The sequence below is a fragment of the Chionomys nivalis genome, chromosome 12, assembly GCF_950005125.1.
Source record: "Chionomys nivalis chromosome 12, mChiNiv1.1, whole genome shotgun sequence".
NCBI lineage: Eukaryota > Metazoa > Chordata > Mammalia > Rodentia > Cricetidae > Chionomys > Chionomys nivalis.
In genome coordinates, this window is record NC_080097.1 from 52908104 (window position 1) to 52923454 (window position 15351).

The following is a 15351-nucleotide window of genomic DNA, read 5'->3' on the forward strand; positions in this document are numbered from 1 at the left end:
ACTCCCCCATTTTTATGCAAAAGGAAAGGCAAAGATCACTTCTGCAATCGCAGGAGCACAATCAGGTTGGCTGGTTTGTGTTTTGCCTTTTTAGTCTAAGGTCAAGATTCCATCAGACACAGTAAAGATTTAGCTGGTTTCTTCCTCACTACCCCCACGGAACTGCACTCAGAGGGACTCAGCTTAAACATTAAGTGAAGGGAGAAATCAAACAAAAGCAGGTCGAATGACCTTGGGCCAGTCACCCCTTACCTCTCAATGGATTTGTTTGCATGTAGAAGGGGCAGTGCGTGTATCGTGGGCGTGAATGTGTGTGGTGGGTGCCCCTTACAGCATTCTGAAGGACTCACGATTGTGACAAGCCGTGGAGGACCGTGGCTGCAGACCCAGCACTTCTTTGAGTTTCAGGTCCCAGCTTGGAAATTCCTGTTCAGCGCAAAGGACCCAGACGGACCCCATCGGACTGGATGCAAAAGGAAAGAAGCTGCTAACGAAAAAGGGAAGGGAGTAGGAGGACCCACGGCTGCACAGCACAAGTGACAGACAGGGGAGATAAGGTCGCCGACTTCCTGAGGCCCAGAGCCGCCCAGGTGCGCCCATCCCCTCCCGGAGCCCGCACCCAGCCCCGTAACCCTGCCCGCTCCTCCCGCGCCACCTGCCAGGACTCCGACTGGCGGCGCAGCCTTCTGCGGGCCCCCGCCCCCGCGTTGCCGGGCCAGCGAGGCCGCCGCGGCGTTCGGGGCGCCGCCGCATTGGCCGCTGCGGTACGGGAGGCGCGGTCGGCGCAGCCTCGGGGCTGCGGGCACAGACTGGAGCGTCCCGCGGCGCTCGCTCTGCCCTGGGTCGGCTCGCCCATGGCCCTGGCTCTGTGGCCCTGGCGCCCAGCCCCGCACGCAGTCTCCATCGCCCGCCTCTGGTTGCCCAGTCCTCCAGCCGCGCGCGATGCTGAACGGTACGGGCCTGGACCAGGCGTTTAAGATGTCGTTGCCGCGGAGGGCAAGGATCGGCGCGTCTGTGGGTGAGCGGGGAGGGTGGGCCACTGGGGCGGGGGTGGCGCACGCGGCTGGGAGACACTGCTCCGCCCTTCGTCCTGTCCCCTCCCCTGGGCGCCTGGGGCTGCGGGACTCCGGACGCCACGCCCTACTGCCCCCTGGCTGGACGTCCTTGCACCCACCCGGCACTAAGCCTCCTGCGGGAGCGAGGGAGCGGCAATTGTGAGAAGTCTCAGGCCCCTGGCACCGTTGTGTATGCATGTGTGCGTGTGCATGTGTGCGTGTGTGTGTCCGTGTCCGTGTGTGTGTGTGTGTGTGTGTACAGGCTAGCGCGCGCGTCAGGTCCGTGCGCACTTAACGTGGTGATGCGGACGCCGGAAAGGACCAAAGCATCAGTTTTCTGCCCTGTCCCCAGTCCTGGTGGGCACAGTTTGGTCACTGGTCGGACTTGTTGCCTCCCAGGCTGTCTGCTACAGAGACTTAAGGGAAGCAGAAGGTCACTAAGAGTGTTTTCACCACCTGGGGCCCAAGTGCTCAGGCTTACACTAAGGACCGAGAGGCTTAGGCTTACATTACACGGGAAAGCTGCAGGAAGCTGCTGAGACTTGATGCACTCATAAACACCCGCTAGCAGTGGCCTGGGTGCGATTGGAAATACAGCTTCCCCAACTAGTCACGTCAGATGTTTTTGTTGTATAATACTCTTAGACCAGACACATCCAACGCTCTGTGGCTACAGCACTTGGTAGGTGACCTAGATGCTTATGTGATGTAAAACTGGAGGGGGAACCTCCAAAATGATGCCCTGTCTTGCATTCCAGGCCTCCTTGAAAGGAGTCTGGGTAGATCTCTGATGCAGAGGGTTCAAGGTTTAGGTTTGGAGTTGAGGCTTGTGTGTTTTGAGATAATAGGCATATAAAAATAAATGACCTTTCCATTTCCACTGTTGAGCAATGTGAGGGAGAAGAAATTCATTTTAGCTAGTGTTTGCTCGAGTTGGGCAGCATCAGGACATCATCACATTCCTTTCGAGCAGAATCCTTTCCTGAAAGGGTCACTAGGCAACACACCGAGACTACAAGGTGGGAGTCCCAGGGGCATCAGGGAGTAGTGTCAGAGGGACAGCCTAGGTGCCAGCAGAGGGAAGGAAGTGTGTGCTTTTCAAAGCAGTGCCACGGATGCGAGGCTTTGTGAAGAAAGAAGCATTCCCGGATGGGAAGGGTACAGAACTTCTTCTTTGGGGAAGAAGGGAGAATTTAAGATTTAGTTTTGATCATGTCCCATCAGAGATGAGATGCCCACTGGTGAGCAGAGTGGGGATGGATTGGCTTATGAGCCTGTGTTCACAGTCAGAGATCTAAGTTTCAGAGTGCTCCCCAGGATTCCTCAGTGGGTACCTCCCTGCAGGTATGCAGGGCCTCCTCCCAAAAGAGCCCCTCTTTACCTTTAATGTTCTGCATCTTTTAAGCTTCAGGTCTTGATTTCTGCATAGGGGCACACCATCTCATTGTTCACTGGGTCCCCCCAAATTATGTAACTAATACCAGAGGATTCTGAAGGTGTCCTGAGCATTCCAGTATTTTCAAATTTGGAGGGTCTTAGGGGCAACAGAAAGAGACTGGAATAGGATGTACCGGATCCCAGCAACTAGGGAAAGCCGCCAAGAACACCAGAAAGAATCTGGGCATTGATGCTTGGCTTCATCTGTGGAGGTCACTGATGCCCTTGGAAGAGTTGCTATTGTATAACTGTGGGGCAAAATAGCTATTAGAGAGGGTGTAGGAGAGGAAGACAGGACCTAAAAACAGACTGTCTATGACACTCTTTAGGGAAAATTTTGCAGAAAATGGGGGGAAAAGCAAACGGAGTGGTAGCTGTAGAAAGTAAATTCCGGGGAGGACGCTTTGCAGACTGACTGCCTGGTCCAGCTGTGCAATAGTATGAACCCTCAGTCAAGGGCTTCTCAGTGGTCTGCGGTATGAGCATCAGTAAGGAACAGGGTTCAGAACTCAGCAGTTTAGAGAGAAAGGTCTAGGAGTTTCTGAAGGTGGAGGGCTTTGGGACCTTATTGATGACAGATGTGGGGCACGGAAGAGAAAACGTGTGGCTTTACAAGACGGGTCTATGTAGAGCACATAAATCATGGATGGGCAAGAGGGAGGCTGGGGTGGAAACCTGGGCAAAGGCGCTGACAATTGCCTACTCCCATAAAGTAGAAGGGATGTGTGACTTTTGAAGAAGCCTGCTGCTTCTCATTTAGTGCAAACTAGCAAAGGCGGTCTGAGGCTCATAGCTCCTTCAAGATCAGGTGCCACCCAGTCGACTGTTTACTAAAGCACTTCAGGGATCGTTACTTCTGGTGAATGTACCTTGGACTCCCGTCTTACTCTGGGTGCCCTGCCGTACCTTTGTCTGCACCTTTCTGCAGCCATCTGTCATTCACCATATGATGGGGATCCAAAGACCAGTTGACTTTGGTTGGCTGTAACATGAGTTCCTGGATATGTATTGACCATCTTCCATGTGCCAGACACTTCCGGGTTCTGGTGATGGAGCCCTGAACAGGATAGGTGCTCTCTGGATGGAGCCCAAGGTCTAGGGAAGAGTCCAAAGCACACTGTCAGCACTCTCAATCGTACCCAGCCTTGAGTCTATGTGCACAGGCAATGCACACAGTTGAACAGGGAAGTGAAGCGCACATGTGTGTATAGGTGTGTGGGCAGTGACATGGGGGAGGGGGACAGAAGGGAAGGGAGAGCTGTTTTCTGGAGAAGACAGCATTCGTGTTCTCCGGGGTAGAAGCTTCTTTCCTCTTACTGAGTTTCTGAATGAAAGATTGGCAATAAAGAGCAGGCAGACAGCAAGCCCAGGGCCTGTGCCTTCAATTAGATTAAATACAGGACCTGGATGGCTTCAAGTCCTACTGAGGATGCCCTTGCAGGTCTGTTCCACCTTCTTTACCCAACCCTTTCATCTCCCCTGCCCTCTTCGGGTCAGTAAGGTGTTTTGTTTGTTTGTTTGAATGGGCTCCTGTGTGGGCCTAGTTTTCTTGCATCTCCTGTAACTGCCTGAGTTTTAAAGGAAGTGGGTGGGGACAACAGAAGATGCCAGAAGCTGTGATACAGGATCTAGGAGCTGGAAGATGGCACAGAAGTGCTTTAATCCCTTCCACTTTACAGCAGACTATTTCAGAGCGGCTGGTTCATTTCTAGCAGAACCAACTAATTTCCAAGGCCCACTGGCGCGGTTCAGGATCAGTTCCAGTCTGAACAAGGCACACTCATTCTACACGGGCATGCTCATTCTACACGGTTTCCTCTTGGCTGGTAGGAAATAAGGCAGACACAGGTCTCATATCCCTCGCTTCTGTGGTCTGCACTACCCAGTGGGCATTCTACACACACACTTAAACCATCTCTGTCCTAGATACTTTTGTACCTGATCTGAGGGTCTAGATTATATTTGGAAGTTCTTGGAGATAGTGTCTGTTGGGGGGTAGATGCCAGACTAGGTTTAGAGAGAAATAGATTTAAACTTTGAAATTGTCTTCTGCTTCCTTTGGGCCATTTCTTTACTTACATTATAGAGTGAGGATGTGAAGAGAGAGGTCCCCCCGCCCCAGAGCTCGTGTGTGTGTGTGTGTGTGTGTGTGTATGACTTGCATAGCACAACAGTGCACATACTAATTACTGGATACACGATCAAGCAAGACAGTCGCTAGTTCTTAGGTTGCTCATCACAACCCGACACAGTCTCCTCTACCTAGACCCTCATTTCATGTGATACAGAAGCGGGGACATCTTCAGCTGTTGGATTTCCCCATCTAAATCTAATGATGGCTTACGCAGGATGTGGCTGCACAGAGGTATTTCTAGGTTTGCATGACACAGAAATCACACTCACCAACTACCCAGATCCTACCCTGTCCATTCTCTAGTGTCTGACAGTTGTCACCTTCCCTACACTGTCCTGTCTTATGCCTGCAGGCGGCCACTATGCCCTTAATTTGATGACTTTAGTTATTTAATAATTAATTCACTTTTACAATGGCTGCTTTATCTTAAATCCTTATCTGATGGAGGTGCCAGCTAGACAGATGGATTACATTAAAGTTATTCTCTTAGAACCTTTGGATGGTTTATGAGAGGATGTTCAGACAGTACCTCTGAAGCCCCTTATCCCTGGGGCTTTTCACATTTGCTAAATATAACCCCCGGTCAATCGCACACCGAGACAAGATGTTATTTACATCCTATTAGGCCAGTGAAAGTGCCCAGGGTGAATGTTAACAACCACTAAGAAAGGCTAAAAATAAAAGTGAGCTCAAACTCACGCCCTGGCAGCTTCTCCATATCATTGTCAAGGGCAGACAATGCCTAACCTGCCGCATGGCGCTGAGCACCACCGAGATGGGGACAGTTATGTCCGTGTGCCTCCCGGGCTATGTATGCACTTAGGTGTGAAAGTGCAGCCAGGTTTGGCTCGACCCCTTGTTCCAGGGGCTTTGGAAGGGTGAGGCATATAGATTGCTTGAGCCCGATTTGGGACAATGTGGGCCATTCCGCGAGAACTTGTGTCAACAACAAAAATATAATAAGAGAAACATACACATAGGAAATTGTCCATTCATAGCAGTGTGGTGGAGGGCTCAGTGTGCGGGCCTGCTCCCTTACCCCTGTGTGCCCTGTGTCTGAGCTCCTTGCACTGAAGGACTATCTCTCACCTGCTAGTGAAAGAAAAACGGGTATGTCGTAGCTTCTCCTAAAACTGTAGCCTCATCTTCACTCCTTTTGATTCAGAAATTTCCGTATTTGTAACGTAATTCCCTGCATTTGAGTTATTGTGTTGGGCAATGAGCACGTGTTCATTTCAGACATTCTCGAGGAGCATCTGAGCACGGCTTCATCGCCAGAGACACCACGTCAGCCAGACGCAGAGGGTTCCCAGGATTACTGTAGATGTTTCAAGCACATCACTGAGATTGGTTGTGCAGAAAACTGGGGCAGCAAAGGATTCCTTGGCGTGAGCACTTTTGCCGTGCAGAATCTCACTGCAGATGCCACGTTCAGAGACAGTTGCTGGTGTCAGGTCCTGGCACCTTAATGGCAAGGAGCTGTTCATTTTTATTCAGAGGACGCAGCCGTCCGTGGCTGGTCTGCGGTTATCCAGTTAGTGAGGGATTAGGCCTCCTGCAAGCCGTTTTCAGGTCAGCTCCATAACCCGTTATCCCCATTTAAGACTCTTGTCAGTTTTCTTTTTACTTTCTTCATCCTAATGCCCCGAGCATGCATATCTATCTTGATTTCAAAACTCTGGAGTTTTTGCCTTTAAACTCCACACTAGAGGTCACTGTCTCTGTGACAAACAAGTTAAGTGACAGTCCCTTCTTTAGAGTGCCAGGGGACCTGCCCAGCAGCTAGATTTTAGTCCAGCAGTTGGCTTAGGGTTTACTACAGGGTCATTGGTGTCATGCCCCAGCCTGTAATGCTGCTGCCCCAGATGACCATGCTGTTCTTTTCTGCTGGAACACAACCTAAGTTTACGCAGCTTGAGTCCGACTTCCTTTTCACTCTTTCTAGATGTCTGGAAATGGGTTTTTTCAACTCTATTATTTCTTCCATGGTCTCATTTTCTGGTGGTAGGGTTTGGGAAGAGATTTTTTTTTTAAGGGAATACAGAAATGTGGGCAGGTAAGTGGGTGGGATCTCCCAGTGAGAATCAACTAAGCTGGATACAAACACGGGAGATGATTGGAGGCTGTAAATGAAGTCTAAAGTTTGGTCATGGCTTGGCAAATGCAGAATGGCAAACATTAAATGTTTGCTTTATCATTCTTTAACTTTATGGTTGTTTGCTTTAGTGGTGGAACCAGTGGGGTGAGAGGGGAGGAGAGAAGCTTTTCCTCCTCACGAGAAGTGGTTGTGCTGTTTGGTTCGTCAGCCTGACAAAACCGAAAAGTTTATGGAAGAGGGAACTTCAATTAAAAAATTGTCTCCATCAGTTTGGCCTGTAAACATATCTGTGAGATAGTTTCTCGTTTAATGATTGATGTGGGAGGGCCCAGGCCATTCTAGGCAGTGCCCTCCCTGGGCAGGTGGTCCTCGGCTGTATAAGAATGTAACTTGAGGAGCTGGAGCCATGACTCAGCAGTTAAGAGCAGTGACTGCTCTTCTAGAGGTTTGATTTCCAGTACCCATGTGGCAGCTAACAACAGTCTATAACCCCAGTTCTGATGACCTCCTCTGGCCTCTAGGCACTGCGTGCATGTAGTACACAGGCAGATATGCAGGCAAATACCCATATACACAAAGATTAATTACAAAATGAAAGAGAGAAAGGAAGAAAGAAAGGGAGAAAGAAAGGGAGAGAGAAAGAGAAAGAAGAAAGAAAAGATCTGAGCAAGTCATAGAGAATGAGCCAGTAAGCAGCTTTCTTCCATGTTTCCTGCCTCTGCTCCTGTTTAAATTCCTGTCCTGACTTCTCTCTAGAATGGATTGTAATTAGGACGCATAAATCAGATAATCCTTCTATCCCTAAGTTACTGTTGGTCAGTTTATCAAAACAGAGAAGCAAGATGGGACAGTGGTGTTTGTACCTCACTTGTCTGATAATATCTTAGATTTTTAAAATGTGTATGTGGAGGCATCGCTCTCTCTCTGTCTCTGTGTGTGTGTGTGTGCGCGCGCGTGCGTACACACACTCTTGCTCCTGCACTTACCGTGGTACACTATGAAAGTTGCACAAATTGCGGGCGTGGGTTCTCTCCCGCCATGCAGGTAAGATTGAATGTAGGTCTTCAGACTGGTCAGCTAACACCTTCACCTGGTGGGCCATCTCACTGGCCTTATGCCTCATGTGTTTTATATTGTCTTTGGGAAAGTCCAAGATGTCATGGGTATGGTATACAATGCTTTGCAGACCGCTGTCACAGATGATCAAAGAGGAAGGTGACTTTGTAGATGTCTGTGAGCCAGTATAGGGGCACGAGCTCTGTGGGACTGACTGATGGTAAGTCAGAACAGAGCTGTGCTGTGATGTAAAAATACACACCAAATTTACAGGACTTAGTATGAAAAGGAAATTTGTGGGGCATGGTTAATCCCAGCACTCAGGAAGCGGAAGCAGATGGGTCTCTGTGAGCACCATTCAGCCTAATCCTCATAGCAAATGTCAGGCCAGCCAGGGCTACACAGAGAGTACACACACACACACACACACACACTCACACACACATTCAACATATATATCATATGTATATATATATATGAAAGTTATTCATCATTTATGTATTCAGTTATATATTAGTGATAAAGCTTTCTGTTTACTACATGGTGAAAAACTATCTAGTGTATATCAGGTTAAAATGTACTAGTTAATTATTTTATGTAATTTTACTTTTTTTTTTTGAGACAGAGTCTTACTGGGTAGCCCTGACTGGCCTAGAACATATTTTGTAGGCTAGGCTGGCCTTGAACTCACAGAGAGCCACCTACGTCTGGCTCCCAAGTGCTGAGATTAAAGGCAAGCACCACCATACCCAGCTTGTAATTTTACTTTTATTTCATATGCTTACTAGAAATTAAAATAATTAGTATGCAAGGTATTAGATTTTATTGTGGCATTAAATCTAGTGTTAAAAATTTTAAAGTATGTTTATAGTTTGTGTCGTATTTCTGTTGGACAACACTTTTACAGATCAGGTTCAAGTTTTATCTTATTCTCTGACAGTTTTATGCATGTCACATTGATCATGCTCTCTCCATGTCCACTCCAATTCTCCCTCATCCTCTTATTTTTGCTCTAATATCCCCAACATGTCCCTTTCTACCTTCATGCTCCCTGCTTTTGTAACCCACTGAGTCCAGTTAGTGCTGCTTGATAGAACGTTTATTGGTCTTGTTGTCTTGATCAAGTGTAGGCCTTGTGAGGGTGGCCATAGCTGCAAAGGAGGCCTTGTTCAGGTGACCACAGCTGCAAAGGAGACCTTATACAGGTGACCATAGCTGCAAAGGAGACCTTGTGCAGGTGACCATAGCTGCAAAGGAGGCCTTGTACAGGTGACCATAGCTGCAAAGGAGACCTTGTGCAGGTTACCATAGCTGCAAAGGAGGCCTTGTACAGGTGACCATAGCTGCAAAGGAGACCTTGTACAGGTTACCATAGCTGCAAAGGAGGCCTTGTGCAGGTGACTACAGCTGAAAGAGATTCATGAGTCATGTCTGGGTCAAACATTTCTGTTCTGTTGTACTTGAAATTGTGTACTTTCTAATGTAAAATGATCCAAGTAGGAAACTGAGATTGTGGGAAGGTGAGTTCCAGATGCTTGCCTAGGGTTCTCAGCTTCTTCCCAGGGAAGATATCAGAGCCCACGTTCTTAGATTCATGCAGAATTCCTCCCAGGCCTATATTGTCTTCTTACCTTGTATGAAATCTCCTTTGGGAACAATCTATTTTAATTTTGAAAATAAACTAGGTCATAGTACTGTGAAATTCTATTCTGTTTCTTTGAGCCCAGTCTCTGGCGAAATCAAACTGCTTCAGTCTTTGACTGTTGTCTGATTACATTAGCTAAGGTTTGTAGGGATTGTTGAATATGATGATCTATGAATTCATGGGATAAAGGACTCATGACCTCATGTGGCACCTTGTAGGGAGAACAGCATCACATTGTCACCATCCTGTCCCAGTCCTCTTCACAAGACCAGTGACTGTTTCAGATGTCATTTCTTTTCTAGTTATTAATTAGTGTTGAGCTGGGCTTGTTTTAGAGAAACAGGTGTTACCCCACCCACCCTCCCTCCATGTACTTCTTCTCTTTACTGTGTTACCTTCTCACCTAAGTGTAACAGAAAAACTCAGGACGTAAACGCCAAAGGGGGAAAACCCCTGAGTAGATGTGCTATAGTCTGGATATGGTTTGAGTCTGTCCCCAGAGGCTCTTGTGTTGAAGCCTGGTTTTCAGTGTGGTGGTGTGGTGACTTGGGGGCTTAGCAGAACATCTTTAAGTCAGTGAGAATGTGCCTCAGAGGAGATTGAAGTCATTCTTGTGCGACCTCTAGTTAGTTCTCCCAGATGGTTGCCATAAAGGATCAACCTGGACACTCAGCGGCTTCTCTTGCTTCTTCTTATACATGTGACTCTCCTCCACACGTATGTGCCTGCCAGTGCAATACCAGCCATCATGAGGTCCTCGGTAGATCTTATTTGAGGCCCGGACCCTTCAGAACTGTGAATTAAACAAACCTCTTTTCAAATTAAAGTTGTTTACCTTCCAGTGTTTCAGTAGAGCAGCAGAAAATGGAGCAAGACTGTGTGGAAGCACACTGGGGCTCTTAGCAGCCCCAAGTCTTGTGGAAGAGAAGACAATGGTAGGTTTTATTACAAGGGATAATGCTAAAATGCTTTAATTGTTCAGGATTCTGAGAGTTTAGGGATTATGTTTAAATCACATTCTTAAGATTTTCTTAAGCTATTATAATAAACAGTGGCGGTGGCCAGGCAGCAAACACCATGTGATTGTGTGTAGCTAACATTGCCTGGGTAGTGTATGGCTAGTGTGCTTGCTCTTTAGATCTACGAGTCCCATATATGATGAACAGCTGACTGTAGTGTTCGGTAGGTTTCAACAGGGAGTCTTAGACTATGCACATGGGGATAGAGTGAGGCTGAGGGACCCAGGGAAGGGGAGCCATTCTAAGGTTATAAGTCTCTCATCTAGACTTTTTAAGCATGAGGAATATGCAGGGCAATGCCAATAGTGATAAACTGAGGATGTGCGATGACATCACAGTGTCACATTGTGGTGTCAGCACCATGATGTCAGCATGGTAGTGACTTTATGAGGTCAGACTTGTAGTTTTATGCCGTGACAATGTTGTGGCATGTCTCTGTAACATGAGGCACGGGCCCTTTGTTTGGTCCCTGCAACCCAGCTAGCTTGCACCCGAAATAACCACACAGAAATTGTATTAGTTAAATTACTGCTTAGCCCATTATATCTAGCTTCTTCTTGGCCAACTCTCACATATTAATTTGACCCATCTCCACTAATGTGTATCGACACTTGACTGTGGCTTACCGGCAGGAGTCTAACCAGCATCTGTCTAGTGCAGGGGAACCATGGCGTCTGCTACTCTGCCCTTCTTCCCAGCATCCAGTTCTGTCTACTCCGCCTATCTAAGTTTTGCTCTATCAAAAGGCCAAGGCAAGACATAGACAGAAGAACCTCCTACACCATGTCTCCCCACAACAGTATCATACAGAATTGCTCTCCTGCCCTAAAGATCTCTGTGCCGCATTCACTTGTCCCATCCTCCTTCCGGACCCCTCAGAGCCCTTGTGAATTTTAGATTTCCATGCTTTTGCTTTCTGTAAATGTCAGACATTGGGAGTCATCTCTAGACTGGTTGCTTTCACCTTGTAAGATGTACTTAATGTTTCCTCTTATTTTATCTGGCTCTGTAATTTATTTATTTATTTTCCCCCCAGAACAACAGTTAGTTATCTGCATATTTTCCATTCATCCATGGAAGGGACATCTTGCTTGTGTCCAGATGGGCGGAATGCGCTGGCTAGTGGTTTAGTTTTGCTTTTGTCAGCGTAACATAAGCCAGGGTTATCTGGGAAGAGGGAACCTCAGCTGAGGAATTGCTGCTACCAGACTGGCCTTGTAGGCAGCTCTGTGGGACGTTGTCTTAATGATTGTTGTGGGAGGATCCAGCCCACTATGTGACACCACCCTCGGGCAAGTGGTCCTGTATAAGAAACCAGCTGAAGCCATGCGGTAGTGCACATGCCTTTAATCCCAGCACTCGGGAGGCAGAGGCAGGTGGATCTCTGTGAGTTCAAGGCCAGCCTGGTCCACAGAGCTAGTTCTAGGACAGGCTCCAAAGCTACAGAGAAACACTGTCTCGAAAAACCAAAACAGAGAGACGCCTGTCAGCAGCATTCCTTCATGGGTCCTGTTTGGGTTCCTGCCCTGCCCTCCTTCAGCGGTAGACTACAAGCTGTAAATGAAATAATCCCTTTCTTCCCCTAAATTGCCTACGGCTGGTGTTTATCACAGCAACGGAGAGCACACAGTCAGGGGAGTTAGGGTTTAAGCTGCTCTCAGAGCTTGTGTGCAGGCTTCTGTGTGGACGAACATTTTCATAAAAAAGCAAAATTGCTGGGCCATATGGTGAGAGTGTTTTGTTTTGTGGGAGTGTCTGTTGCCTTGCAAAGCATCTGTAGCATTTTGCACTCCTGTTGAGAGTTCATGCCATTCCATGTCCTCACCCACCCTTGGCATTGTCATTATTTGGAATTTTAGCCACTCAAAAGGCATGTATTAATATTCTATTCTATTAACTTGCAAGTTCATGACAATATGGGATGAACATCTTTCCATCCTTAATCGCCATGTGTATACCTTTCCATGCTTAATTGCCATGTGTATATCTTTCTTTCCATGCTTAACTACTGTGTGTATACCTTTCCATGATTAATTTGCCATGTGTATACCATTCCATGATTAATTGCCATGTGTATACCTTTCTTTCCATGTTTAATTACCATGTGTATACCTTTCTTTGATAAAGCATCTATCCAAATCTTTTACTCCTTTCCAAGCTGAGCTGTTTTCTTATTAGTGATTTTCAAGAGTCCCTTATATATTTAGAATTCAAATCTTTTATCAAAGATGCATTTCCAAATGCTTTCTTCTAGCTCACAGGTTTACTTTTCATTAATGTAACAGTGACTTCTTGACAAATAGATTTCTTTTAGTTTTTAAGATTTTTTATTGATATTATTGAGCTCTACATTTTTCTCTACTCCCCTTCCTGCCTCTCCCCTCCCCCTCATCCCTCTCTCAAGGACCTGATGCTCCCAATTTACTCAGGAGATTTTCTCTTTTTCTACTTCCTATGTAGAAAGTCCTCATTGTTGTCTAGGTTCTCTGGAATTGTGATTTGTAGGCTGGTTTTCTTTGTTTTATGTTTAAAAATCACTTATGAGTGAGTACATATGATATTTGTCTTTCTGGGTCTAGGTTACCTCACTCAAAATGGTGTTTTCTAGCTCCATTCATTTGCTGCAAAATTCAGGCTGTCATTACTTTTTTTCTGCTGTGTAGTACTCCATTGTTTAAATGTGCTACATTTACCTTATCCATTCTTTGGTTGAGGGGCGCTTAGGTTGTTTCCAGGTTCTGGCTATGACAAACAAAGCTGCTATGAATATAGTTGAGCACATGTCCTTGTGGCATGATTGAGCATCCTTTGGATATATACCCAAAAGGTTACAGAGGTGAGACCATATAGCATATGCAATTCTGAGGCTGGAACATGCTAGGCAAACACTCTATTCTCTGGGCTGTATATCCAGTCCCCAACATGGAGTCTGATTCTTTGTGTCTTAGAAAATGCTCTTTATGTTCTTGTAGTCAAGGGATGGTTTTGGCTTATGGGATCTAGGCACTGCTTACCTTCAGCACCTGGACATACTGCTCTGCCGTCGCCTGTCCCAGGTTTGCTGAGTGGAATCCATGTCCTCATTCTCCTTCATTTCAGCTGGGCTAACTGCAGATTCGCAGGTCTCCAGTGATGTAGCTGTTCTTCGCCTCAGCAAGTGTTTCCCGTTACCTCCTCAGTGCTGAGAATTCCCGTTTGACCTGAGGATTGTCTCTATCCTTGTCTTTGGGGGAGAACTTTTCAAGTCACACAGCTTCAAGTTTTCTCTCCCCGCAGCTTCCCACCAGGCTTCTGAGACAACATCCTCTCCCCAGTTCCCCCTTTGTTTTCTCAGTCTCCATCTGTTTCGGACAAATTACTTGACTTTGCTACTTTGTAATCCACAATTCAGCTTTTCCTCTCCACTTGCCAGAAGCTATCAGGCTTTCTTCCAAAAGTTAGTCTTTTTTTTTTTTCTTTTTTCTTTGTGACTGTAGGACAGTGTTGAATATTGGTGCCTGGCTTCTGTCCTGGAGAAGATGCATTTTAGTCACGTGAGGGCCTTTTCTAACCACTTCGATATTTGAGTTTTTTGAGATGTGAATCATTGCCTCCTTTCTCATGCACAGAAATTACCTATGGTTCTAGAACTCCATTGTTCCCTTGAAGTCAAGGGTTCCTGGAAGGTGCAGAGAGAAGCTGCAGGGATCTTGAACAGTGTTTTTAGTGAGGCCAGGGTTGGGTGGGACCCATTGCCCTGGTTGGACTGCACTGGTGAGACTTTGTTCCGTGAGCCTGGCTGCTCATGGTTCCTCTCCTCGCCATTGTCATGTTCACAGTGCACTATCTTGTGAATGGAAGGGAACCCCACTAGAGGGAAACAGCTTCCCCACTGCCACAGGCTGACATGTTGAAGTGCATTGTGAGTCATATCAGCCACCTGAGGGATTTCTCTTAATCTTTCCTCTTTCCTTCCTTTTACTGGACTGTGTGCTTCCCATGATGCTATTTTTGTTTGATTTTGTCTGACATGGATTTTGAATTCAGGCGATTCTGTGACCCAGATGACCTAGACAACTTACTTCCTAAGTATCCTCAGGGGAGTTACCTAATTCTCTTAGTCGCACTGTCTCCTGTCTGTAAAGAGTGGCTGCTAATACCTTCCTACCCTGAATGAATTCTTGAGCAACTTAAGCAAGGTAACACCTGTAAAGCATGGGCCATGACCTAGGACTTAGTGTTGCTTATCACTGTGAAAATCAATTGCTGAAGCTATGGCTACTAATGTCAAACATGACATTCTTTTTTTTTTCTTTTATTAATTAATTAATTTAATTATTAAAGATTTCTGCCTCTTCCCCGCCACCACCTCCCGTTCCCTCCCCCTCCCCCAATCAAGTCTTCCTTCCTCCTCAGCCCAAAGAGCAAGCAGGTTTCTCTGCCCTGTGGGAGGTCCAAGGACCACCCACCTCCATCCAGGTCTATTAAGGTGAGCATCCAAACTACCTGGGCTCCCACAAAGCCATTACATGCAATAGGATCAAGAACCCATTGCCATTGTTCTTCAGTTCGCAGTAGTCCTCATTGTCCATTATGTTCAGCGAGACCGGTTTTGTCCCATGCTTTTTCAGTCCCCGGCCAGCTGGCCTTGGTGAGTTCCCGAAGAGATGCCCAAACATACAACAAAAGTATATGCTCAACTATGTTCATAGCAGCATTGTTTGTAATTGCCAGAACCTGGAAACAACCTAGATGTCCTTCAGTGGAAGAATGGATGAAGAAAGTATGGAATATATACATATTAGAGTACTACTCAGCAGTAAAAAACAATGACTTCTTGAATTTTGCATACAAATGGACGGAAATTGAAAACACTATCCTGAGTGAGGTAAGCCAGACCCAAAAAGAGGAACATGGGATGTACTCAC

General features: G+C 46.7%; 1 protein-coding gene across 3 annotated transcripts in view; it reads left to right on the forward strand.

Annotated features, from left to right (window-relative positions):
• Positions 1–485: 485 nt before the first annotated feature.
• Positions 486–15351, forward strand: part of Atp8a2 (ATPase phospholipid transporting 8A2) — a 568530-nt gene continuing 553664 nt past the window's right edge. Inside the window, exon 1 of one of the 3 annotated variants that reach the window (XM_057785806.1) lies at positions 486–590. Coding sequence is in view for 2 of the 3 variants with exons in the window: in XM_057785804.1 (XP_057641787.1) it covers positions 943–1018 (76 nt within the window). In the remaining variant the exon portion in view is untranslated. The other 2 variants (XM_057785804.1, XM_057785805.1) reach the window with 2 other exon arrangements.